This window comes from Rhinolophus hipposideros (genome assembly GCF_964194185.1).
Source record: "Rhinolophus hipposideros genome assembly, chromosome: 20".
Lineage (NCBI taxonomy): Eukaryota > Metazoa > Chordata > Mammalia > Chiroptera > Rhinolophidae > Rhinolophus > Rhinolophus hipposideros.
Genome location: NC_138066.1, coordinates 26,105,572 through 26,129,446, shown reverse-complemented (window position 1 = coordinate 26,129,446; position 23,875 = coordinate 26,105,572). Strand labels below are relative to the sequence as shown.

General features: G+C 47.3%; 1 protein-coding gene and 1 long non-coding RNA gene across 2 annotated transcripts; one reads left to right on the top strand and one right to left on the bottom strand.

The window, feature by feature from the left end:
- Positions 1 to 1,885: 1,885 nt before the first annotated feature.
- Positions 1,886 to 15,944, bottom strand: LOC308488508. The gene is made up of 3 exons (XR_013991903.1): positions 15,821 to 15,944; positions 14,652 to 14,744; positions 1,886 to 4,456 (listed from the first exon to the last, which is right to left on the bottom strand). It is a non-coding gene; the product is annotated as an uncharacterized lncRNA (long non-coding RNA).
- Positions 15,945 to 16,242: 298 nt separating this feature from the next.
- On the top strand, positions 16,243 to 23,410 carry DYNLL2 (dynein light chain LC8-type 2). The gene is made up of 3 exons (XM_081027844.1): positions 16,243 to 16,387; positions 19,255 to 19,393; positions 21,360 to 23,410. Exons 2-3 carry the CDS (start codon positions 19,262 to 19,264, stop codon positions 21,495 to 21,497), a joined length of 270 nt encoding a protein of 89 aa, XP_080883970.1. The 5' UTR covers positions 16,243 to 16,387; positions 19,255 to 19,261; the 3' UTR covers positions 21,498 to 23,410.
- Positions 23,411 to 23,875: the final 465 nt, after the last annotated feature.

The following is a 23,875-nucleotide window of genomic DNA, read 5'->3' as shown; positions in this document are numbered from 1 at the left end:
AATCATTTGGCTTCTTTGAGCCTCACAGATTAATATCTACTTCAGAGCTTCGTGTGAGGATTCAACAAAGTACTGATAGCAAAAACTTACTGCTTACTACGTGGCCGATGCTATTCTAAGAGCTTCATGAATGACAATGTACTTAATCTTCAAACAACTTTATCAGGAGGGTACTATTATTATTTCCATTTTATTAATGAAGTAATTGAGGCACAGATAGGTTCAGTAACTTACTGAAGGTCACAGAGCTAGTGAGTAGTAAAGTTGGGCTTGAACCCAGTCATGTGTCACTTAGGCCATGTTCCCAACATTTACACAAACTGCCTTCATAATGCAACAGTTCTTAGCACAGTGCCTGGCCCAGAGCAAGCATTTAATACATGTTAGTTCTCACCATGACTCCCCCAGAGCAGTTGCAAACAGAGGACTGAGGCTCCTGACATCCATTTCAGGGACCCCATGGTGCCCAAAGGGTGTCTTCCCTTCCATCTTTGGTCCTCAGGACCTCGGTTATCCTAGGAGCTGGAGCAGTCCCCGCTTTGGAGTGAGAGCCCCTGACCATCCCTGCTCCCCTCCTCCTCCACTTTTCCCTTCCTCCTGCCTGAGGCAGAGCAGAGCAGAGGAATTCTCAGCTTCCTCTAGTTACCCTCAGCCTGCAAAGAAAACATAGTCTGCTGTGTCTGCTGCCAGTTCCTCTCTGGTGACAGCCACAACCCATGTGCTCAGTGCCAGCCCCCGCCTGTGCTGTGGGTAGAGCTGGGAGCCTAGGGCTGGACTCCAGTGCCCTGTGGGAGACTCTGGGCCAGTCACTTCAAGGCTGGTCTTTGGGGGCTCTCAAAGGGAAAAGCTGGGCTAAATAACTTCTTGAAGACCCTTTCGGCTCTAAGAGCTATGACTGAAGATTGTCGTTCTGTATTCATAACCTCTTCCTGAGGTAGGAAGTCCATTGTATAGACTTGTTCCCCGTATGTGGGGGGAGTTCATTCGTGCAGCCTTGCAAATTAGTCACCAGCTTTACAAGTCCACTGAACTGTGCTACTGGTCACCCTTGCCTCTTCGGAGGTACTAGGGAATGACTCCTTTGCCACTTGCTGGGCAGCCAGCTCTGTGATAGCCACACGAGAGCTTGGAGCCCGGAATACTGACTGCTTCCTAGGCCCGTGTTCCTCCCCGGGACGGGAAACCCCGAGTATCAGTGCCGAGGGAAAGGAACTGCAGTGTTGGCATCTCACAACAGCACCGATTTGTTCATTGTGCTGGGAAGCACGGTGGGATGTGGGTTACAGAGTCACCCTCCCAGCTGGTCCTTCAGGTAATGAGTGATGACAGGAGGAGATCAGGTGGGGCTGGGAAGCCCCACGGCAGAAGGAAATGGAAACAGAATATTCTAAACTGTATACATGGAAAAAAGAGAAAGCAGGGGTGTAGTACCTTCTAGTCTAGTAGAAATCTTTGAAGGAATGTTTGGTTCCAAGGAATCCCCTGGAGAGTGGTGGTCACTCGCTATGAACGAAGAGGGCTGTCCAAGTTCAGCAAGTCCTTTCTTCATGCTTACCGACCAAGGAGCCCTTCAAAATCCTTGGGCATGGGAGTGTTCTCTGTCTGGGCCAGGAGGTGGCGGGGACACCGGGCCACCCAAGCAGCGGGGAGGTCCTGAGGGGCTTCAAGGCTCACCCAGAAGGCAGTGCTCGTTAACACACAGGCCTGACCATCATCCTGGTCTTTGGGGTCTAAAACATTGACCTTGCTTTATCGAAGATCTGCTTTTTCCTACTAGCAAAACATCGTCAGTGCTATAGAAGAAGTCAGAGAGAGGAAGGACCACTTTGCAGTCAACTTGCTGGCACGTATCTGTTCTGTGAAGTTACAAGGGTCTTTGTCCATTGCTTCCAGAAATATATTTATTCTGTCAGACCCTGAGGGCTCATTGACAATCAATAACAAGAAGTCTGAGCGGTGGGTAGAGAGGGAGACTCCAGAGGTTGGGGAGCAGCTCCCTTCCTCCTGCTGCTGATTCTGTTTGGCGCCAAGCAGTGGTCAGAAGAAATGCATGAAATCAGCAGAGGTGAGAAGCAAAGGGCAGAGCTAAAAGGAGAGGGAGTTTACCAGGGGTAGGAGGATGAAAGTAAGAGAGATAGCTCACAATGAGAGAGCCCCAGGGGACTTGGGAGAAGGGAGACTACAAAAGAGGGAGGGCCTTCTTGGGTGGCGGGGACAGGGGGGCAGGAGGAGGGCACAATCCCCAGCCCTTGACCTTCTTGGATGGGGTGCAGGGCAGGCCAGCCCAGAGGCAGCGTGATGCCTAAAATGACCTGCAAGCATTCAAAATCCAGACTGGGTGAGCAGAAGTGGGTCAAGGTTCGATTTTCCTGTGAAGAAGGCCTGAGCTGGAGACTGGATGCGTTGACTCTTTATTTATTTATGAGGCTATCGATTATAATGCAGCTTTTCCACAGCATCCTGAGGTAGCTGGAGTTGGGAGAAGAAACCTCTTACCAGTTAACTTCCTTTGCCCTGGAGATGTCAGGTGCTTAGATAGGCTGTCCCCCTCCCTCTCCTCATTCTCCCTCCTCTCCCCACCCCTTCTGTAGCCCTACCCGGGAGAATTGGGGGCTCAGGACAACAAATCTAGTTTCCTTTTCTCTCAGCTGTGGCTGTTCTAGGTTTCTTCCAATATTTAGGACACACTCCAGCACCCCAAATCCTAACAGCAGGGCATTGCTTAACTTGAGTACAGAGCTGTAAAAGCAGCTGAGATCTTCCAGGAAAACCCTTTTGTTTTACTGAGATGGAACAGAGGCCAAGAGGAAATGACTTCCCCAAACTCCACAAAGAGAGACACGGCCTGGATAAGAACAGAGGCCTCCTGATTCTTCCCTTTGCACCGTATCACGTTGCCTCCCAGTCTGGCCCCTCATCCCACCCTGAGTTGGAATGCTCCTCAGCTAGGAATCACTCTCTGGGATTCTTGCCCCCTTTTACAGTCTCCCAGCAAGGCGTCTCCTTCGTTTGTTTTGTGCTTGATGAAATCTTTGCTTTCAGTCTGCCTTACTCCCAACTAAGACTGAGGAGGTTCTGTATAACCCCAGAGGAAAACAGGCTAGTGATAATGACTATAAGCCTAATTAGCCTTGCCTGGCCTTATCTACCCTCCACTCCCACGTCTCTCCACATCAGCCACCTTTCCTGAGGTCTCTTCCAGCCTTTGTGCCCCTTCTGGTGGGCAGAGATGCTCAGATCCACTCATCCTTGTGAAATATGATGGATCTTCTCCTTCAGCCCCAATCCCAGGGCTCAATCTGCTGGAGAGAAAGGAACGAGCCTTTCCAGGTGGGCAGAATCCAGGAGATAGGCCAACACACTGCACCAAGCCCCAAGGGCTGACTCCCCATCTTTGGAGACCCTGAAGTTTGGTTCAACAGAACGTGGTTCTAAAGATGAGGGCCATTGCTTGGAGCTAGGTGGGTACCCTGGCCTATAACAGTTGTCTGTGTCATTGTACTTCGCCTTAAGTTCATTTTGGCATTCAGTGTTCCAAAGTTTAACCCCAACCCAATTTACTGGCCTCATCTCTTTCTTCCCTTCTAATGGGCTAAGCTGTTGTCAACAGGAATTCTGTAAAAATATCACATTTTCTTTCTGTGCCCCTATCCTTCTAGAATGCTCTACCTTCCTGCTCCACATGAGCAGAAAACCCACACTCTGTAACATTCCCTGATTATACCAGCTGACATGTATTGAGCTCTACTACATATGTGCTGGACACTACGTTTTTCTTCAAAATAACTACAAAATTCTCCCCATTTATCCATTTGGGTTACACAGTTATTAAGTGGCAAAATCAGGCTTTGAACCCAGGCCTGTGTCTCCAGAGTTTGTATTCTCAGCCACTATACTATATTACCTCTCAAGAAACAGCCACCTTTTCCAAAATTATCTTTCTCTTAGCCAGAATTTTATCGTCACTTTATTACACATCACTTTTCTATTGTTCCCTGTGACTACTTATATCATATACCTTAACTTCCTTACTACATTGTGAGCTTTTCAAAAGTAGGGCCTGGGTCACATTAGGCGTGTTCCCAACAGCTGGCCCAGTGCTAGCACCTGGCAGGGGGCTATTAAATGTATTTTGGATGAAGGAATGAATACATGATTGAATGGATTCGAATCATAGCAAGTTCTAATATCTGCCCATGGAGGACTAGGGAATTGGAACTCAGTTTTCTGACGGGCCCAGTTTCACATTTCCTTTTTCAAGGCAGGCACCACGGGAAATGAAGGGAATGGAAGGGTTTCATAGATGAGTGAGAACAGGAAGGCAAACTCCTGCCTGTCTGTAATTACAGAGCCTCTTCTTGCTGGCTACTGCTGGCAGCATACTGGGGAACGTGTTTTCAGTTTTCCAGGTTGGGAACTGCAGGTACTACTGATTGCTTTGTGAGATCTGACCTGGCTGTGAAAGGAAAAGAGAGACAAGGATAATAAAAGCTGTGAGCAATGGCTTTGCCAGGTGGGAGGGAAGACCTCAGCATGCATCCTAACTTCAGGACCCACTTCAATAGGAAAGAGGAAAATCTAGCCACCCTTTCTATGCTGGACGCTTTTGGGATCAGGGACTCCACATGGAGGAGCCCACAGCAGCGTGGTCTCTAGCTGGGTAAAGGGCAGTGTCAATCCAGTGAGAGCCCTTCCAAGTTGAGAAGGGGTCACAGGAGGCTCTAAGGTGCAAGGACCTGGGTAGAGGACCTGGAGTGTGGGTATTAACGGCGAAGGGTGTGTGTTTGTGTGTGCCAGAAGCAGTGAGGGGGCCAAAATGGGACTCCACCCCTTTCAGGACCCTGAGATTCCCAGCTGGGCCCACTTTTTTCAAGGCTCTGTTCAAGACTCAGCTTCTCTGGTGCAAGTTTAGAACAGGTAAATCAGGCTACTGGGTTATGGCTGGGGGGAAGGTTTCCAGCACTGCCACTTTAGTTTTGAGAAGGAGGGTTCCCACCCACCACTCCCAGCCTCATTCCCACAATATGGTCATCTCGTGCCCAAACAGAACAATAGCCTAAAAACCTTGTCTTTGCATGGTACTTTTACTCTGATTCTTCTATTTTCAAAGCCCATTTATATCCATTATTGCCTTCCATTCTCACAACAGCCCCTCCAGATAGGCATAAAGCAGACTCTTTTGATTATAGATGAGGAATTGAGGCCCAGAGAGGTTAAGTGACTTGGGTCACACAGTAAGTCAGCAATGGAGCCCCAGGAACCCCTCTCTGTCTTCCTGACTCCAAATTCTTTTCTGTCTTCATTCACCTCTGGGTCCCCATTCCCCCATCACCTTCACCTCCTGTCTCCTAAAAGGAAACCTCCACAGAGAGGCTCACACTCCATTAGCAACACGCACATCAATTCTCCTGATGCTGGGTAAAGAGCAACTCAGAAGCACCCTCCTCACCGCCTTCCCTGTTTCAACCCCCCCTTCCCCACCCCCACTCAGGAGGAAGCTCATGTCTGGTGAGAATCCTCAATATAGCCCTTTCTAAAAATGTTGGGGCACCTGCCAGGGAGCTTTCCTGGGAGGACAGTCAATGCCATTTGTGCTTCCTGGGGAGAAGGAAGAGACAGTGGTGGCCTGGGTCTCCATCAATGGGCCTATGAGGCCTAGAGCAGGACTGAAGACCAGGTAACATGCTGCGCATTTCCCTATGCCTCACTTCCCAAACTGGGAACATAAGGGTCACTGCATAGCCATTTCTTTAAGACTTAGAAGTCATCTAGTCTGGCCCAACCCTCCATTGAAACTTTATCTGGCTTTGGGGTAAGTCATTCATTGATTCAGCAAATACCTGTTGACTACTGACCATGTACCAGCCTTTGTTCTAGGCGCTGGGGATACCACAGTATCCCCAGAACATGAGGCAAGATTCCAACCAATCTGGAGAAGGACATAGTTAGTTGGCACACTGTTAATTGGAGGTGGGGTGGGGTGAGGTCAGGATAGAGAAGTAATGGGAACTCAGAGAAGCAGGGTAGCTGGGAAGGCCTCCCAGGGAAGAGACACATCTAAGCTGAGGCTGGAAAGATGAGTGGAGCATTAAGCCACCCAAGAGCGGAAGCAGTGTTCCAGGCACAGGAAGAGCATGTGTGAAGGGCCAGGGGCTAGAGCACACCTGGTACATGTAAGGAACTGAAAGAAGTGTGTAGGACTGGAGCGTAGTGTGCAGGGGGCAGACGGATGGAGGAGGTTGTGAAAGATGAGGCTGGAGGGCGAGGCTGGGAACGGGTCAGGGAGGGCTTGAAAACCATATTGAATGGCATGAACTCTATCCTAAAGACAATACGCCACTGAAACGTTTTAAGAAGCCAGGTGACATGTTCAGATTTGTGTTTTAGAAAGATCATTTTTGCTTTTGTGGGGAGCGGTGCTGTTCAATAGAAACAATGAGAACTAGAAAGGTGAGCCACCTGTAATTTGAAATTTTCTTGTAGCCACACTAAAAATGTAAAAAGAAACAAGTGAAATTAATTTGAAATAATGTTTTATTTAATACATCAAAATATTATCGTTTAACATATCAATAGAGAAATATTAAGATATTTTACTTTTTTCCTATTAAGCTGTTGAAATCCAGTCTGTATTTACACTTACAGTGCATCTCAATTTGGACTAGCCACTTTTTGAGTGCTCAATAGCCACATGTGTTTGGTGGCTACCATTTTGGACATTGTAGATGTACAGAATACATTTGAGAGGAGCAAGAATGACAAAGCTGTTGCAGTTGACCTAGGGGAGGATTGGTGGCTTGGGGATAGAGATAAAGGGACAGATTTCAGAGACTCGACTCCCAGGTTTTTATACCAAGCCTGGACTTAACACCTCTGGACTCCTTTTCTCTAAAAGAGAAATAAATTCCTATCTTGTTTGGGTTGTTTTGCTTGGGGTTTTCCTTCTACTCACAGCTGGACCTAACTGTAATGAATGTAGCACCTAAATGGAGATGTGCAACGTAGTTAGATCTGATGGGTCTAAATAAGGAGAGAGGCCTGAGAAAGCTACATATAGATTTGGGAGTTCCCAATCCATTGCTAGTCATTGAAACCATGGCAGCATGTGAGCTTTCCAAGGGACAAGGGTCTGGTGAGAAAGAGAAAGCATCTAGAACAGAACTCTAAAGAACACCAACACTTAGAATGGGCAGAGGAGAGGAGCCTGCTAAAGCATGCAGAGAGGTCGGAAGGAAATCAGAGAAGTGCTATGCCATGGAAGTTAGGGAGGAGAGAGTCCCAGTGAGGGGTGATCAACAAGAGTAAAGGCAGCTGTCTCTGCTGCTTCTACTAGGGATGTGGATGGCATCAGAGAGCCTGAATAAACCAACTTAGGTTTCTGTTGCAGCCCCAAATTCCTATATAGGCTGGTCATGTCATCCTCCTGTTCAGTGTCCTTCAGGGGGCCCCAAGTTTCTTAAAGTTCTAGTTTCTTAGCACATCCTTTAGGCCCCTCCAAAGTCTGGCTCTAGCTTTTCCGTCCAGGCTGTTTCCTTCCCCAGCACACTCTGTCCCTGCCAGGCCTGGCTTCCTACCATTCCCTGCCTTGGCTTATGTGCTTCTCTCTGACTAAAGAACCTTCCCTCCTTCCCTTTTCCCCTGAATCCTACCATGCTTCAAGACTTATCTCAAATGCCAACTCTTCTATTCCCTGACTCTTCCAGACAGATTAAATGCCCCCAATCCCACCTCCCATGTGCTTACTCTCAATCATTGCTCTCATTGTAGTCTGGCCTGTGTTAAAGTTGGTTGAGTACATGTGTCTCTCCCCAACTAGACTGGGAGCTTGGAAAAGTCTGAGGCTGCTTCTGGTTACTCAGCCCTTTTCCCCTTAGTACCTTCCTCAGAGCTTGTTACAGATTTTAGAAATGTTTATGGATTTAATGGAATTGTTGTCCCTCACAGCCCCCCAAGTAATAGTGTGGTCTCTATCTTTATTGTCCTATTACTCCAAGAGTCATGAGGTTGATGGAGACACTGAGAGAGAGAGAGAGAGAGAGAGAGAGAGAGAGAGAGCGCGCAAAGGAGTCCTGATTTAAAGTGAAATAGACAAGGAGTTGAGCTTGAATCCAGATGCTTAAAGAAATAGTTCCAGTCTGAGCTTCCCCTGACCCAAGCAGCTTATATCACCTGAGTGCAATAGAAAAAAGCAATAGAAAAAAATTAATGAAGTTAAAAGTTGGTTCTTTGAAGAGATGAACAAAATTGACAAATCTTTAGCTAGAGTGATCAAGAAAAAAAAGAAGACTTAAGTTATTAAAATGACGAATGAAAAAAGAGACATTAGTACAGACCTTAGAAAAACAACAAGGATTGTAAAGGAATACTATGAACAACTACACTATTTAATGCTATCAAACTAGATAGCCTAGATAAAATGGACATATTGTTAGAGAGACACCAACTACTGAAACTACTTCAAGAAGTAAGTAATCTGAATAGACCTAAAAGAAGTAAAAATTACATTAGTATTTTAAAAACTTCCCACAGAAAAAATTCCAGGCCCAGATGACTTATACAAAATGTTCAAAGAATTAATACCGATCCTTCATACTCTTCCAAAACATAAAATAGGAGGGGACACTTTCCAACTCATTCTATGTACTACCCAGTACATACCCAAATCAGGCAAAGACAAGAAAATTATGTGCCAATATCACTTATAAATATAGATGCAAAAATCCTCAACAAAATAGAAGCAAAATGAGCCCAGCAACATATAAAAAGGATCATACATCATTATCAAATGTGACTTATCACAGGAAGGTAAGATTGGTTTAATATTTGAAAACCAATGTAATACACCATATTAATAGAATAATGGACCAAAACCACATGATCATCTCAATAGATGCCAAACAAGTATTTGAAAAAATTCAATACCTTTTCACAAACAAACTAGTATAAAGAGCATCTACAAAAACCCCACATCTAACATTAGACTTAGTGGTGAAAGACTGAAAGCTTTCCCCTAAGATCAGGAACAAGACAAAGATGTTTTCTATTCAACACTATACTGAAGATTCTTGCCAGGACAACTAGGCAAGTAAAATGAATAAAAGGCACCAATATTGGATAGAAGTAAAAATATTCATATATGATATGATCTTGTATGTAGAAAATTCTAACACACACACACACACACACACACACACACACACAATTAGGGATTAATGAATGAGATCAGCAAGGTTGCAAAATACAAACTACAATACAAAAAAGTCAAATGCATTTTTATACACTAGCATTGAACAATATGAATATGAAATTAAGAAAACAGTTCAATGTATAATATCAAAAATAATGAAACACTTAGGAATATATTTATCAAAAGAAGTGCAAGACATGTACACTGAAAAATATAACATATTACTGAAAGAAATTAAAGGAGACCTAAATAAATGGGAAGAAATCCTATGTTCATGGATCATAACTATAGATCAATGGAATAGAAGTGGGACTCCAGAAATAAATTCCTATATTCATGGTCAGTTGATCTTTGAGAAGGGTATCAAGACAATTTAGTGGTGAAAGAACAGTCTTTTCAACTAATGATGTGGGATAATTGAATATTCACATGCATAACAATGAAGTTAGATCCTACTTCACAGCATACACAAAAATTAACCAAAAATAGATAATTTAGCAGATAGATATTAACCAAAAATAGATAATTTCACAGAAGAAAAACATAGGAGTAAATCTTTGTGATCTTGGATGAGACAGTGATTTCTTGGATATGCCATCAAAAGTATAAGTGACAAAAGGAAAAACAAATTGGTCTTCATCAAAATTAAAAACTTTTGTGCTTCAAAGGTTATCATAAAGAAAGTGAAAATACACACAATAGCCAAGACGTGGAAACAACCAAAATGCCCATCGGTAGATGACTGGATTAAGAAATTGTGGTACATTCATACAATGGAGTATTGCTCGGCCATAAAGAAGAATGAAATCTTACTATTTGCAACAACATGGATGGACCTAGAGAACATTATCCTAAGTGAACTAAGTCAGATGGAGAAAAAAACACACTATATGATCTCACTTTTATTTGAAATCTAAAAAATAAACGAACAAACAAATCAGAAACAGTCTCAGAGATATAGAGAAAAACTGAGGGTTGCTAGATGCGATGGGGGTAGGAATAAGGTAGAAGGTGAGAGGATCAGAAAGCACAAATTGGTAACCACAAGATTGCCAGGGGAATATGAAAGACAGTTTGGGAAATGTAATCAATAATGTTGTAAAGATTTTGTAGGGTGTCAGACAGGCACTTGTCTTATTAGGGAGACAACTTCACGGATGGTATAGATGCCTGACCACTGTACTGTACACCTGAAGCTGAATAATATTGTATATTAACTATAATTTACTATATATATATATATGTATATATATATACATATATATATATATGGTCACGGGATATGGAGTACAGCATAGGGAATAGACTCAATGGAATTATAACAGCTATGTACGATGTCAGAGGGGCAGTAGATTGGGGAAGGGGGGTAATCACTTTGTGAATATATGTCTAACTAATATTTCTCTGACTCACAGGGAAGGTACCCTTTGTGATACTGTGTTTCCCTGAAAATAAGGCCTAGCCGGACCATCAGCTCTAATGCGTCTTTTGGAGCAAAAATTAATATAAGATCTAATTAAAAGGTGGACTTGTGACTCCAACATGCATTAGAGCTGATGGCAGCTAGGTCGTATTTTCGGGGAAACACAGTAGGGGGTATTGAAATCAAAAAGTCATAGGGGGCCGACAGAAACCTTATAGATTATCCATTCCTACATTTTCTAGATGAAGAAATCCAGATTCTGAGAGGTGAAATGACTTGACTAGAGCCACATTGGGCTTTAGAACTTTTCCTCTGACTCCCAGTCCAGTGCTTATCTCACTAGCTCCCAGTCACATGGTTGACCTTGGCTGGCTTCTCCAGGTTTCAGGGGAGGAGCAGCAATATTTGGGGCTTGGTAAATGGTGGCCTAGGGAAGTATGTCTTTCCAGGCCACCCAAAAAATCAGCAAGGAATTGGGGCAGATTCCAGTAGTTCTAGTCATATTGCTTTCTTCCTTAGGTTTTTCCCATTGGGTACTTGGCAGAGGGGACTGGCACCAGGGTTTATACTGCAGTGGGAATCTCCATCCTCCTGGAGCTCTCGAAGCAAGTCAAAAGCTAAAGGGCTTGATGAAATGAACTCTGTCACTGCCATGGTCTCTGTCTTCTGGGTGACACAGTCTGCTGGGATGGGAGAGCTCTTGGTTGTCTTTATCAGGTGTCAGGATATCAGCCAAATATCCAGTGGCAAGTGTGAGGAGGAAATCAATTGAGAAATCAGGCCTGGACTTTACCCAGGCCTGACAATGATTTACCTTAGCTAGCAACTCAGCTCTAGGCAGGAAGGGCCCAGTGTAAAAAGCATTCATTGCTGGTTCTAGAGAGATGGCCATGGTTCTTTGGGTGGCGGAAGAAACAGTGGTCTTTCCAAGCTGTATTTTTCAGCTATTAATGAGCATGATCAGTTTAACCAATACTTACAGAGAACTTCCCATGTTCCAGGAACTGTGCTAAGTTCTGCAGCCCCACACATAAATAAGGTGTGATCCCTGTCTGCAAGGAACTACAGACAAACCTAAGATTGACAAGTTTAATAAAATGTGGTCAGTGACAAGCCCCAGATGTACCAAAGCACCAAAGAGGGCTACGTATCCCACCTAGGATTCAGGGAAGACTTTGTAGACGACATTCAAACAAAGGAGTTAGCCAGGAAAGAAAGCCACAGCCTCATAGGCTAGAGAACCACATGGACAAAGGACTTGGGTGTGGGGGAACCACAGGCAGTTCATGGTATTACTAGAGATTGAAGACGGATATGAGAAGTGTGGGGAGATAAGGCAGAGAGGTGGTGTGTGTGTGTGTGTGTGTGTGTGAGAGAGAGAGAGAGAGAGAGAGAGAGAGAGAGAGAGAGAGAGAGAGAGAGGTGCCTGGGATGTTTGCATTTTAGATAAATCACTGCAGTATGGATTTGGAGAAAAGGAGCCAAGAACGGGAGCAGGGAACCAATGGGAAGACATGATAAGTGTCTGATGCAAGGCATTCATAATGAGAATGAGGCACTTATAATGAAAGGAGACACGAACTGGAGAAACAGCCAGTAGGTGAGTGATGGTAAGGGAATCCAGTGGGACCCGCAGGTTTCTAACTTGGTGACTGGGTGAATAATGGGGTCATGAATTGAGATAAGAAATACAGGGAAGGGAAACAAGTCTAGAAGAAAGATGTTGATGATGGCTAACTCTTATTAATCACTTATATAGACCAGGTATTGTGCCAAGAATTTTTCATGCATTTTCTCACAACTCTAAGAGGTAGATCTTATTCTCGATTTATAGATGAGGAAAATGAAACTTTGAGATGTTGAATGGCTTGGCCGGATCTGCACAGCTGGTAGAGTGGTGAAAAGCAGTGAGAATCCAGGCATTTTGGCTCCACAGCCAATGGTCTTCATGGCCAGGGTTTATGAGGGCATATGCGAATAGTCTGAAGAATCTACGCGATACCCACAATGGAGAGATCTGGGACTTAGGAGGGCTACCAGGGCCCAGATCATGGTAAAAGCCATACATGTGGATGAAACTACTCAAATTGAGCAGTGACTGAAGCCCAGTGCCCTGGAGAATCCTTAAGTTAAAGAAGTAGACAGAGAGTAAGGGGCCACAGATGACACAAAAACAAATGTCCCCTCGGATTTTTAAATGTGAAGATAAGGTTCAGCTAGCTGGGCGACAGAAAACTGGGCAATCACGAATGTGAAGTGACATCAAATAAAAACGTGCACCAAGTTAGCTGACACAGTAATTACTACAGTTACTATGTTGCATAGTAATTATCCTAAACAGTTAAGCATTTTACATAAATAGCAGTAATTGGTATAGCACAAGTTTCCCAAACTGTGTCCTGTGGAATAGTAGTTCCTGGAGATGTTAATAAGTATTTGGATAAAAAAGGGTTTTGGAGTCAGATAAACTCAGGAAATGCTGGTATTATTTAGATGGAGCACTGAACCCATGGTTTACACTTTTTTCTTTTCTATGTTAGGAGACTGGAGAGTGGAGTGGCAGAGTAGACAGCCTGGGCTTGAATCCTGCCACTGACAAGCTGGGTAATCTTGGGCAAATTACTGAATTTCTCTAAACAGCAGTTTCCTCTGTACAGGGGAATAGTAATATACTCACTGTAATTGTTTCAGAGATTAAATACAATAATACATACATTTAAAACACTCAGAATAGAGCCTGGCACACAGTGAGGGCTCTATAAATATTAACTCTTATCTATAAACCATACTGTTATTAACAGGTCTCCCTGATATCCTAGAGTTTAGTCCTGTTCACACACATTTCACACACACACACACACACACACACACACCTTTATTTCTTAAAAGTTAAAAGTCTTGGTTCTATTATGTTAAGTGAAATAAGTCAGACAGAGAAAGACAAATACCATATGATCTCACTTATATGCGGAATCTAAAGAAAAGAATAAGTGAATGAACTAATCAGAAACAGTTTTGGAGACAAAGAGGAAAAACTGAGGGTTGTTAGATGGGCTGGGGTGTGGGGATAAGGGGGAAGGTGAGGGGATTAGAAAACAGTCGGTAACCACAAGATGGCCAAGGGGTTTTGAAAATTAATTTGGGGAACGTAACAATAATGTTGTAAAGATTTTGTAGGGAATCTGACGGACACGTGTTCCATTTGGGAGACCACCTCAGGGATGATGTAGATGCCTGATCACGGCACTGTACACCTGAAGCTGAACAATAATGAATGCCAACTATAATTTTATATATATGTATATATATATGTACATATATATATGTATATATATACTTACAAGAAGTGGAGTACAGCATTAGGAATAGAGACAGTGGAAATGTAATGGCTCTGTGCGATGTCAGAAGGATAGTGCATGGGGGAGGGGGATCACACAGTGTGAGGGATATAAATGATAAATGTCTAAGTATTACTTTGTCTTGTACACCTGAAACTAATAAAAAAATAAAAAATAAAAAAATAAAATAAAAAGTCTTGGTTCTGACTGCTATTAGTTGAAATTCTCTTCAACTAAGGTAGGTGTCCCTCCCTCCACCCCACCACAGCCCAGGACTAGGAATGACCAAATTTTTGCCCTACTCTACTATAGGGAAGGGGGGCCAGGAAGAGGGAGGATTTATACCCTGGCTGCATGGCTTTGGAAGGACCACCACCAGTTCATAGTCCTATGCATGCTCGAAAAAGGCACACATCTTTTGGGTGGACGCTGGCCTGTATCAGAGCACACAGCTTCGCAAGTGGAGTGCAGGCTGCATACTGGTTCTAAGGCTGAATGCCTTGGTACAATGAACCACTTGCCCAACCATACACAGTGTTTCTGACCTTCAGGTCATAGCAGGGGCTGGAAGCTAATCATCACTGGAGGAAGAGGGTACCAGTTCTTCTTCCAGTAGTCCATGAGATTAACTCTCTGCAAGCCCTAAGTGGATAAAGCATCCTTCTCCTCCCTCCCTTCCCACATGTGCCCCCCACTCACTCACCCAGAGGCTGACATCAGAATATCCTTGATGTAAGGAGATAGCTCAGGCCTTGCCTATTTCTCTAACATCCTGATTGAGGTTGGGAGATGAGAGCTGTGGAAAGCAGAAGTGGGAGGGGAGGATTTGTCAAGTTTCCCCTGACATATAATGAACACTAAATAATGATGTTCCAAACCAGAGCAGGCCAGGGCCAAAGCAAGTATGACTTCCTGACTATGGTTTGGGACAGTGAAGGGAAAATAATGGGAATGGGAGCTTCTTAACCCTCACTGTGTGGCCCAAATGCTTGGTTCCCAACAGACCACTTCTCTAGGTAGACACTTCCTTTGTGAGACAGAGGGGAAGAAAAAAACAGATGTTTCCTGATCGCTGGCGGTGGGTGGGGATGGAGTGAAGGGCAGGCACTCTCCCAGGGCGCACATGCATTTACACGCATGCTCACCAACAGCCTCTTCAGCTAGCACAGGGGTTGGTGCCTAGAAGCACCACTTTTCTGCCTAGAAGCCACGTCCAGGCCTGACCTGTGCTGACTTGGCAAGGGCTCTCCCCTCTCCGCACCTTGGTTCTCCTTTATAAGGTGAGGAATATGGATGAGGTGAATTTTAAGGCTCCTCGCAGCTCTGACATGCTACGGGTCCCACCTCTAGGGGGTTTTGTTCACTCCCCCTCCAGTCCTGTCTAACCAGACAGGTAGGGACCTACTAACCAGAAACGCTTCCTCTCACAGGGGCCTCTGTACCAAAGACAAACCTCTCTTCTCACAACTGTGCTTTGGGTCTGCCTCCATTGCTCTTGAACACAAACAGCAGCTGGAGCCCCCAGCTGGGAGTTTAGGTCCTGGGGCCTAGAGCCTGGGGGTGGGGGGGTAAGAGCTGCACGGGGAGGGGACCTTCCCAGAAAGTGAAGGGAAGGGCCCTGGGGCTGCTGGACTTTTACCTCTCCGCGGGCTGGCCGTTCCTCTCCTTCCCACAGATATGGGGGGAGGGAAGGGGTCCTGTCTTCTCATTTGAGACTGATGACTTCACCTTCCCCTGCCTCTCCCTAAAGTTAGGATCTCTACCTCTTCCCCATCAGCTCCTTGGGTCTGAAATCTCCGTCCCCCTCTTACTTTATTCTTTCTGGGACTGGGGTCTTTAGCTCCTCCCTTTCTCCCTCTCTTTGAGCCTCACCTCTTTATTCCTTTTTAGGCAGGGCCTCTCCAACCCTGGGTAGAAGGGTCCGCATTCCTCTTCTTTTTTTCCTAAGGCCACATCTCCCTCCCCCTCCCCTCCCCAACCCCCCCTCCCCAGCCCCTTTCTCTGCCCCGAGGCATTGTGGGAGGAAACAAGATGTGGGGCGAGAGCGGCGCGGGGAGAAGCCCGCAGTGCGGGGCCTGGCGGACCCAGCCAATGGGGAGCGCGGACGGCGGCGCGCGCGGCGGGGGGGCGGGGGCGGGGCGCTATTTCAGGGGGGGCTGCGCGTCGGTCGCTCTCAGCGGCAGAGCGGAGCGGAGCTGCGAGGCGCTGTCGCGGACCAGGCGGGCGGGCCGGCGGGCGCGAGGAGGAGCGCGGGCGGCCGAGGAAGCTCGAAGGGCGGACAGCGGCGGCGAGCGCTCGGCCGGGGGCTGCGGGAGCCGGACACCGCGGCGGCGGCGGCTGCTGCTGCAGGAGGAGCCGAGGGGACACCGCCCCTGCCCGCGCCCTGCCTCAGGCCATCGCTGCTCCCCCGGGGCCCCGCGCGGACTCGCCTGCGTGAAGGTGAGCGGTGGCGGGCGTCCCCGGAGCGGCGGCCCGGCGCCCGTCGCGTGGGGCCCTCCTCTCGGTGCCCCTGCGGCCTCCTCGCCGCCCGCGGGGCCGGGAGCGGCGGGGCTGGCTTTGGCGTGACGCTCCCGGCGTCCCTCCTCCGAGCTGCGCCACCCTGTGCCCTCTCGACCTCCGGGGCCCGGCTGGAAGCCCCGGGCTGCGCAGGTGTCGCGCTCGGTCCCCGGGGGCGTCTCCCCGCGCTGCGTGGAGGCCTCTGGTGCTGGGGGCCGAGGGGGTGGGGTGGCGAGGGCTCGGGCGTGACGCGGCTCCTCCTGCCACCGCCGCCGCCGCCGCCGCCACCCTCCGGGGCGTCCTTTCTGCGGCGAGGACGCCCAGTCGCCCCGGCGCTCCTCGGGGGAGGGCGGAGGTGGGAGGAGGAGGCGTTCTCTCTCCGCAGGTGCTGGCCTCCTGGGTGACGGCGTGGCGGGCGGGCCACGGCCTCTTGGGAGCTCTGAAGGGAGGAAGCGCGAGCGCTTGTGTGTGCGGAGGGCGGGCAGGGCGGCCGTGTCATTGGGTGCTTAGCCTTTCTCTGGTCCAGAACGGGGGATACAAGGTGGGGGGCTGTCCGGGTGCCCCTCTCGCTTTCCAAAGCGGTTCCTGCTCGGGACCGAGCGGCCGGCCTGGGGCCCTTTGCCATCCTTCTGTCCCGAGGCCCAGGCTCCTCGCTCTTTTTCCCCGGAGGGAGGGCCCGGGCTGGGCGCCTCCCTCTTCTTTTCTCCGCGGCACCTTGGACCGGGGAGAGCGGGGCTCGGCGTCACCTCGCCGACGCCCGGGGGGCCAAGGGTGAAGAATCGGGGCATTGTAGTCACAAGACCCACGTTACGTAACTGCAGGCTCGCTCCTGGAGAGTAAGGCGGCTTTTAATTACTGTGATAAACGTGTTCCTTTGGATTTTGGGGATGAGGCAGTGGAGCAGGTGAGCCTGCTGGGGAAACAGGTGCTAGTTTCACACTTGAACCTGTCTGTCTGTAACTTGGTCCCACCGCCACCCTTGGGTGTATAAAAAGTTCCCCTTGCTGAGTGGTGAGCTGGAACAGGCCACCAGGTACCACTAGTTTTCCTCACGTGTGAAGGCTCATCTCATAGCAGCACATTTCCCCTGTGATGCTCTTGTGCCTTTGCTCAGACTCATGCAGCTGCCTCGTTCATCTTACTTAAAAATCATGGGTGTTTAAAAAGATGATTTCCCCAAGGTCACAAAGCTAGTCTGGCCTTGAACAGGGTTCCCCGGACCTTTCCTCAGCACCAGGCAGTGCGCACAGACGCAGCTCGAGGCTCGGACTTGCCCTCTCAGGGGTTGTGGGGCCAGAGGGTGCTGGTCCACTGACCCGTTGTTCTGTCAGCCTTTGCTGAAGTGGAACCAGCCCTGCTTAGTTTGTTAGTGCCAGACAGAGGTGCTGCCCAACTGCCAGCTGGCATACATGCATTTTTTTGCATCTGGTACAGCCGAAAGGAATAATCATGAGTTCTGTTTCCCTTTCAGCCTACCCAGTCCACAGGCTAGTGTGGACTGAAATCAGGGTGGCCTGGAATCGTAACAGGGATCTCTCTCCTTGATTAGGCAGAACCGGTGTAGCCTTGTATCAGACAGGCTCAGGGCTGGAATGACAGCATCTTTTGTTCACTGGGCTGGGCCCCGGAGTGGTGCTTGGGGTGGGACGTGGGAGGGGGTGCATTGTTACTGCTCTGTGAGACAGGACTGTGGTCAAGAACAGAGGACAGGATTTTGCAGCTCTTCGCCTCTATTCACGTTGCACCCTTACTTACATGCTGCAGACCGCCAGGCAGGTTCTGGCCAGCCCTCTTGGGTTTTCTGTCATCCTAGGACAGGACCATGCAAGGTCTACCCAGAACTCTGGTTGCTCTAGGAGGAATACCTTGGTTTAGATAGCGGAGATATGAAACAGGCTGTTAAAATCGTAATTCTTCACCTTTCGTTGTCTCAGTCACCACTGGGCATTGGTAGCCTAGGGGTTGGCAACCTTTATCTGTAAAGGGCCAGAGAGTAAATATTTTAGGCTTTATAGGCCATATAGTCTCTTGCAACTACTCAATTCTGCCATTGTAGCATGTTTCTTTATTTACAAAAACAGGTGGGATAAAAAAAAGGTGGCAGGCTGAATCTAGCCAATGGGACAGACCCCGGTATAGACTGTTTTTGTTTGCAGATGTTTTCATATAATTTTAATTAATCCTTATAACAACTCCTGATAGAGAGCTATCCTCATTGCTACAATGGAAGTAATCAAACGGAGAAAGACTAAGTGACTTCTCCAAAGCCACAAGAGTTCATAGTCAGGACCCTAAGTCAGGCCTGCTGATTCCTACTCTGTCACCTCTCCACTGTGATACTAATGATGTAATAATGGTCATTAAATCAAGGGCTTAGTGTGTTCAGGTGTTATGCTACCTGGTTTACCCTCAGGATAACACTGCAGTCCCCATTTTAAGGTGATGGCATGAAAACACAAAAGTTAGGTAATTTACCCAAAGACACAGCTAGTAGGTGATATATTGTAGTATCTTGCCTATTGGTGCTATTCAAAATATCAGAAAAAGATAAATTTAGAGTTGGGAAAAACCTCACTTTACATATGATAAAAACTGATAGCTATTTACCTTGTGTTGTGGCTTGGGGACCACGTCTCTGCTAAAAGCTTAGCAGAGCTAAGCTTTTCCCTATTGCCTCTCATCTGTGTTTTCTGTTTTCTGTTGCCCTCACCTTCTGTATTCCCCTCTTTCACTAAGGCCCATAGCCGATTGCTAATGTTCATTGCTCAGAGCATGGGGTTTTCAGCCTCACCTCTTTGCTTCTTCTGCAGTGTCACGATGTCTGACCGGAAGGCAGTGATCAAGAACGCAGACATGTCTGAGGACATGCAACAGGATGCTGTTGACTGCGCCACACAGGCTATGGAGAAGTACAACATAGAGAAGGACATCGCTGCCTATATCAAGAAGGTGAACTGGGAGAGCTGTGGCTGGTGGCCAGGGTGGGGGGCTAGGCAGCTGAGTTGTGCCCCAGGGAGGGCTGGGGCTGGGGACATAGGAAAGCAGGTATACCTCATGCAAAACAAACAAACAAACAAACAAAAAAAAACAAAACTTTAGGAACTGCAAAGCAGAGAAATGAGGGAGTGATTCTTAACTGACAAAACATTTCTCTTAGGAATTGTTAATAGGAACTCTGCTGGTGTGTGTGTGTGTTTACAATTAATGTCACTGCAAGGGATCGGGGAGAGAAGCTTCAGGTTTCAGTATAACTGGCCCAATTTAGAACTATTCAAAATGAATATCAAGGATATTTGAATGGATAATATAAGCCTATGTACAAATTTTCAGGGAACTTTATTTAAAGTGGGATCTCCCTATAATAATCCTCATCATGTAGGAGGTTTCCTTTTCTTTATTTTTAAAAGGACTCAGGTACTGCACCATGCCCTCCTCCCCCACCTTCTTAAGAAGTTTGAATATATAAGTTTGAATATATAATATATAATTTTTGAATATATAATTTTTAAAAAATGGATAAGCAATAATGGGGCCATAGGTTTATTAGTCCCTGAAAAATTCCTGAGTGAATGGGTGAATGGATATGGTTAACATAGTGAGGAATCAGCTGAGCTAGAGAATTGTTACCCAGAGCCCCTCACTCCCTGTCAGGATCCATGTCCATTGGTCGCATGGTCCCAGTCTTTAATATTCTCAGCTCTGGTATCCCAAGAAGGATGCCTAGGGCTTGTGTCATTCTGGTCCTTAGAGGTGATAGGGTATCTGAGTTTTACAGAACTCTAACAAGGTGAGTGGGATGAGAAGAGGGAGCTCTGGAGTCCTGAGAGACTTTCTGTGTGTGAAGCCAAGGGTACAGAGCCAGTAAAGCTCCTGGGGGTGCCCAGGGCTCCTTGCTGACTGATGGCCTTGCTGTCCTGTCTGGGGAGAGATTCCAGAATCATGGGATCCTCAGAGCCAGGGGAATCCTTAGCTTATATCTAGTCCAGTTTTCTTGTTTTGCTGATGGGTAAAATGGTTCTCCTATGTTACAGAATCTTGAGTCAGGATAAAACCTGGGTTTGGTGATGCATGCCCTTTCCACTGTTCCATAATGCCTCTTGGAATCATGTGGTACAGGAGCTGTGAGGAATCCAGACAAGTTGTATGTTGAGCACTTGGGACAGACAGAGCCCCAAGATTGGCAGCATTGCTTGGCCTATGGTGGAGGGCTATTGCCCTTTCACAACTATGGCAGGATGCATCTAGAACTGAGCCATCTGTTTCCTGCTGCGTCCCCAGGGTGACAGGGAGCTGCCTGTCTGACTAAGTCACAAGGATTTCCTAGGTGGCTTTGATGCTGAACTTGTGCCCCTGAGGGAAGTGAGGGAATTGCCTTGATTTCATGGCTGAGGTCCTCGTTCTGATGCTCACACCCCACATTGCGGGCACACAGGAGTGCCATTAATGTGATGTACACAGAACTGTTTCCTGCTTCCCCTCATGTTGGTCCCCATTTTACTTTAGCGTCTTGGTTTTTGGCATCTGGAAATGCTGGTTTAGTAACGTGGGAGGCAGTGGGTGGCGAGTCAGCAAGGCTTGCTCCTGTTTTATTTGTGCTGTGTGACACTGGAGTGGTCCTTTATTCCACTGGCTTCTCTCCCTTGCTGAAGACTCTCAGGGTGGGCTGTGGAATAGGGTAGCTAGAGGGAGGAGAGATGATCAGGGTGTAAAGTGTGCGAGAGAAATAATGGAGCCTTTGTGGTGTTACATTATTAATGAAGGAAGGAGTGTCCTAGCCAGCCTCAGAACCTGAGCTCCTGAGGTTCGGGGAGCTGAGGCCATGGGCTGGGGGTGATAACTAATCAGACTCCCATTCTGATTTTTCATCCTCCAGCTGTCCTAATCACCTTTCTTCTCCCTTTTCTTCTTCTTTTAGGAATTTGACAAGAAATATAATCCTACCTGGCATTGTATCGTGGGCCGAAATTTTGGCAGCTACGTTACACACGAGACAAAGCACTTCATCTATTTTTACTTGGGTCAAGTTGCAATCCTCCTCTTCAAGTCAGGCTAGGTGGCCGCAGGGAAGGTGTCAGTGGCGGCGGCAGCGATGGCAAGCAGGCGGCGTTGCTGGGACTGTTTTGCACTGGGGCCAGCATCAGGATGTCCTCTCCAATGGCTGTGCTACTGCATGGACTGTATACTCGATTTCATGTGTATGTCGCAGTAAACAAAACCAAACTTCTTTCTGTTTAGTTGCCTGGGGAAGAAGGCTGCTTTATGTTTATTTTTCAAAACTTAAACAAATTTTTTTGGTTGTATTGCACTAGGAAATCTGTCCCACCCTCCCTCTTTTCTCTTTCTCTCCCTATACAAAATAAAAAGCCCTCAAAAAAAGCCTGTAAGACTAGGAGGGCTGGGGAAAAGAAATCAGTTTCTGGAGGTGGAACTAAAACTGTGCAGCTGCCTCTTCCTGGTGGTGGATGATGCTTTGGAAAGGCCAGGGCGGCTGCGGGGGGTTGCGTGGAGGGGGGGCAATGTTAGGATTGGCAAGGAGAGAGGGAAAAGAAAGAGGGCAGGGGGACTGATCTAGTACCAGGGAGAATATTCCACTGAACTGTGATTCCACGGCTTGGGGCAGAGGGGGGGTTGGGGCAGGCTGGATTCTTTAAGGGGCCCTGAGACGTGTTTGTCTTTGGTGTGTGGGAGTGGGGAGCAGATTTGTCTTGCTGTCTTTGTCAGAGAGTTTCTAAGTAAGGGCAGTGTCTTTGTGGATTACCTTTTATTCTTCCTGCCAGAGCTCATGCTAGGAGTACGTTGAAGTTGGATTAGCTTGATTTTTTTTTTTCCTTTCCATTCTTTCTTCTCTACTTCTGTGTGCTCCCTGCTTAGCCCTCAGTTTTCTCATTCCTCTGGAGTTCTCTTAGAGCAGCCTGTTAGTTGGCTGGTAAGGGAATTTCTGGTGACTGTAGTTCCTTAGTTAGGTCTTAGCAATCAAACCAAATCAATGTTTCCCTTGATTCTTCTCTGTGTATATGTGTGTGTTTGTGTGTATGTGTGTGTGTGTCTTGATTTGGGGTAGAGGGGAGGGAGGGGCAGTATGGTGTGGAATCTCTAGGGTATATTGGTAGATAAGGGTGCACAGTTAGTTTCAAATGGGCCTTTCTGTTAAAAACCTCTGGGGGTGTCTGTTTTGGGGGTGAAGACAGGTATCACCCCCTTCAGCCATCTTGCCCAGATACTCTGCTTGCCCTATGGCTGTTTGTTCCCAGGAAGGCTTTAGGAGGACAGCCCACAATGAGATGGTCATGCTGCCATCTGCCCTGGAGTTGGCTCTCGGTGGAGAGGGAAAGTGGCTTTGTGGACGGTTGCAGCCTCCTGGAGATAAGGATGGAAGTGATACAGGGCAGTGAGGGGCTTGAGAGGAACTTTGGAGGTCAGTGTTACAGCAAGGATGCCAGGTATCAGGAGATGAGCAGGACCGCTAGTGGGAGGAGATTCCAAGGAGAGTGCTGGGGAAATCGTGTCTGTTGATCAAATCAAACAGGGATGGGGTGGGGATAGGGTGGGGGGAGTCGTTGCTGATTGAGCTGCTGATTCCTGTAAATTGCATTAAAAACTCTCATGTGTATGGTTGACACTAGGGGGTTTAGGATCCAGCTCATTTTTTTTCAACTCCATCTTTGGGGCTGGTGGGGAGGCAGGAGAATGTCCCCTCCCCAAGCCTTTAGCATATGCTGAGCTTTCTTTTTGATGCTGACAGGGGAGGGTGGGAATTAGGATGGTGAGTGAGTTCCCTGTATCAAAACCTTTTTATGAATGTCAAAATCTGTGTTTTTCCCTGCCCTCCCAGACTTGTGTGGCCAGTTGGAAATGTCTGGTTTGTGTTCATTTCTTCCTCATTTCTGGAGCAGGGGCTCAGACCCCGCCACATCTCCTATGCTCTGCATCCATGCCTCTTTTGGACATTAAAGGTTGATTGATGCACTTCCTAGCTGTTTGAGTTTCTTTGGGGCCAAAGGGGTTGGTTAAGTGGCAGTGGTGCCACACATGGGCGGGTGGAGGGTATTTAGGGAGGAGTAGAAGAGGGGCTGAAGAGAGAAGACCAGGCAGAGAGATACTGATTGGCCTCAATCAGGTTTTAGTTGTAGGGCCTCGGCTGGGGGGAAAACGAACCAGCAGCACTCACCCACAAGATTTCTTGGGTTCCTTGGTAGAGATGGCCAGGTGAGCCACATTTTGGGTCTTCAGTATAGCAGATTCTGCCTTCTCCATTTCCAGCTCCAGGTCCAGTTTCCAGGTCCAGGATGGCAGTTTGCAGCTGCCGTCCTGGACCTAGAGGAGCTTGGCTTAGAACCTTTGGCCAAAGCTCATAGCCCTCATACTCCTCGTGCTAGGCTTCGCTAAGAACTGGAGACTGTGTCTATTAGCTAAGTCCTAAGTTCTCGCTAC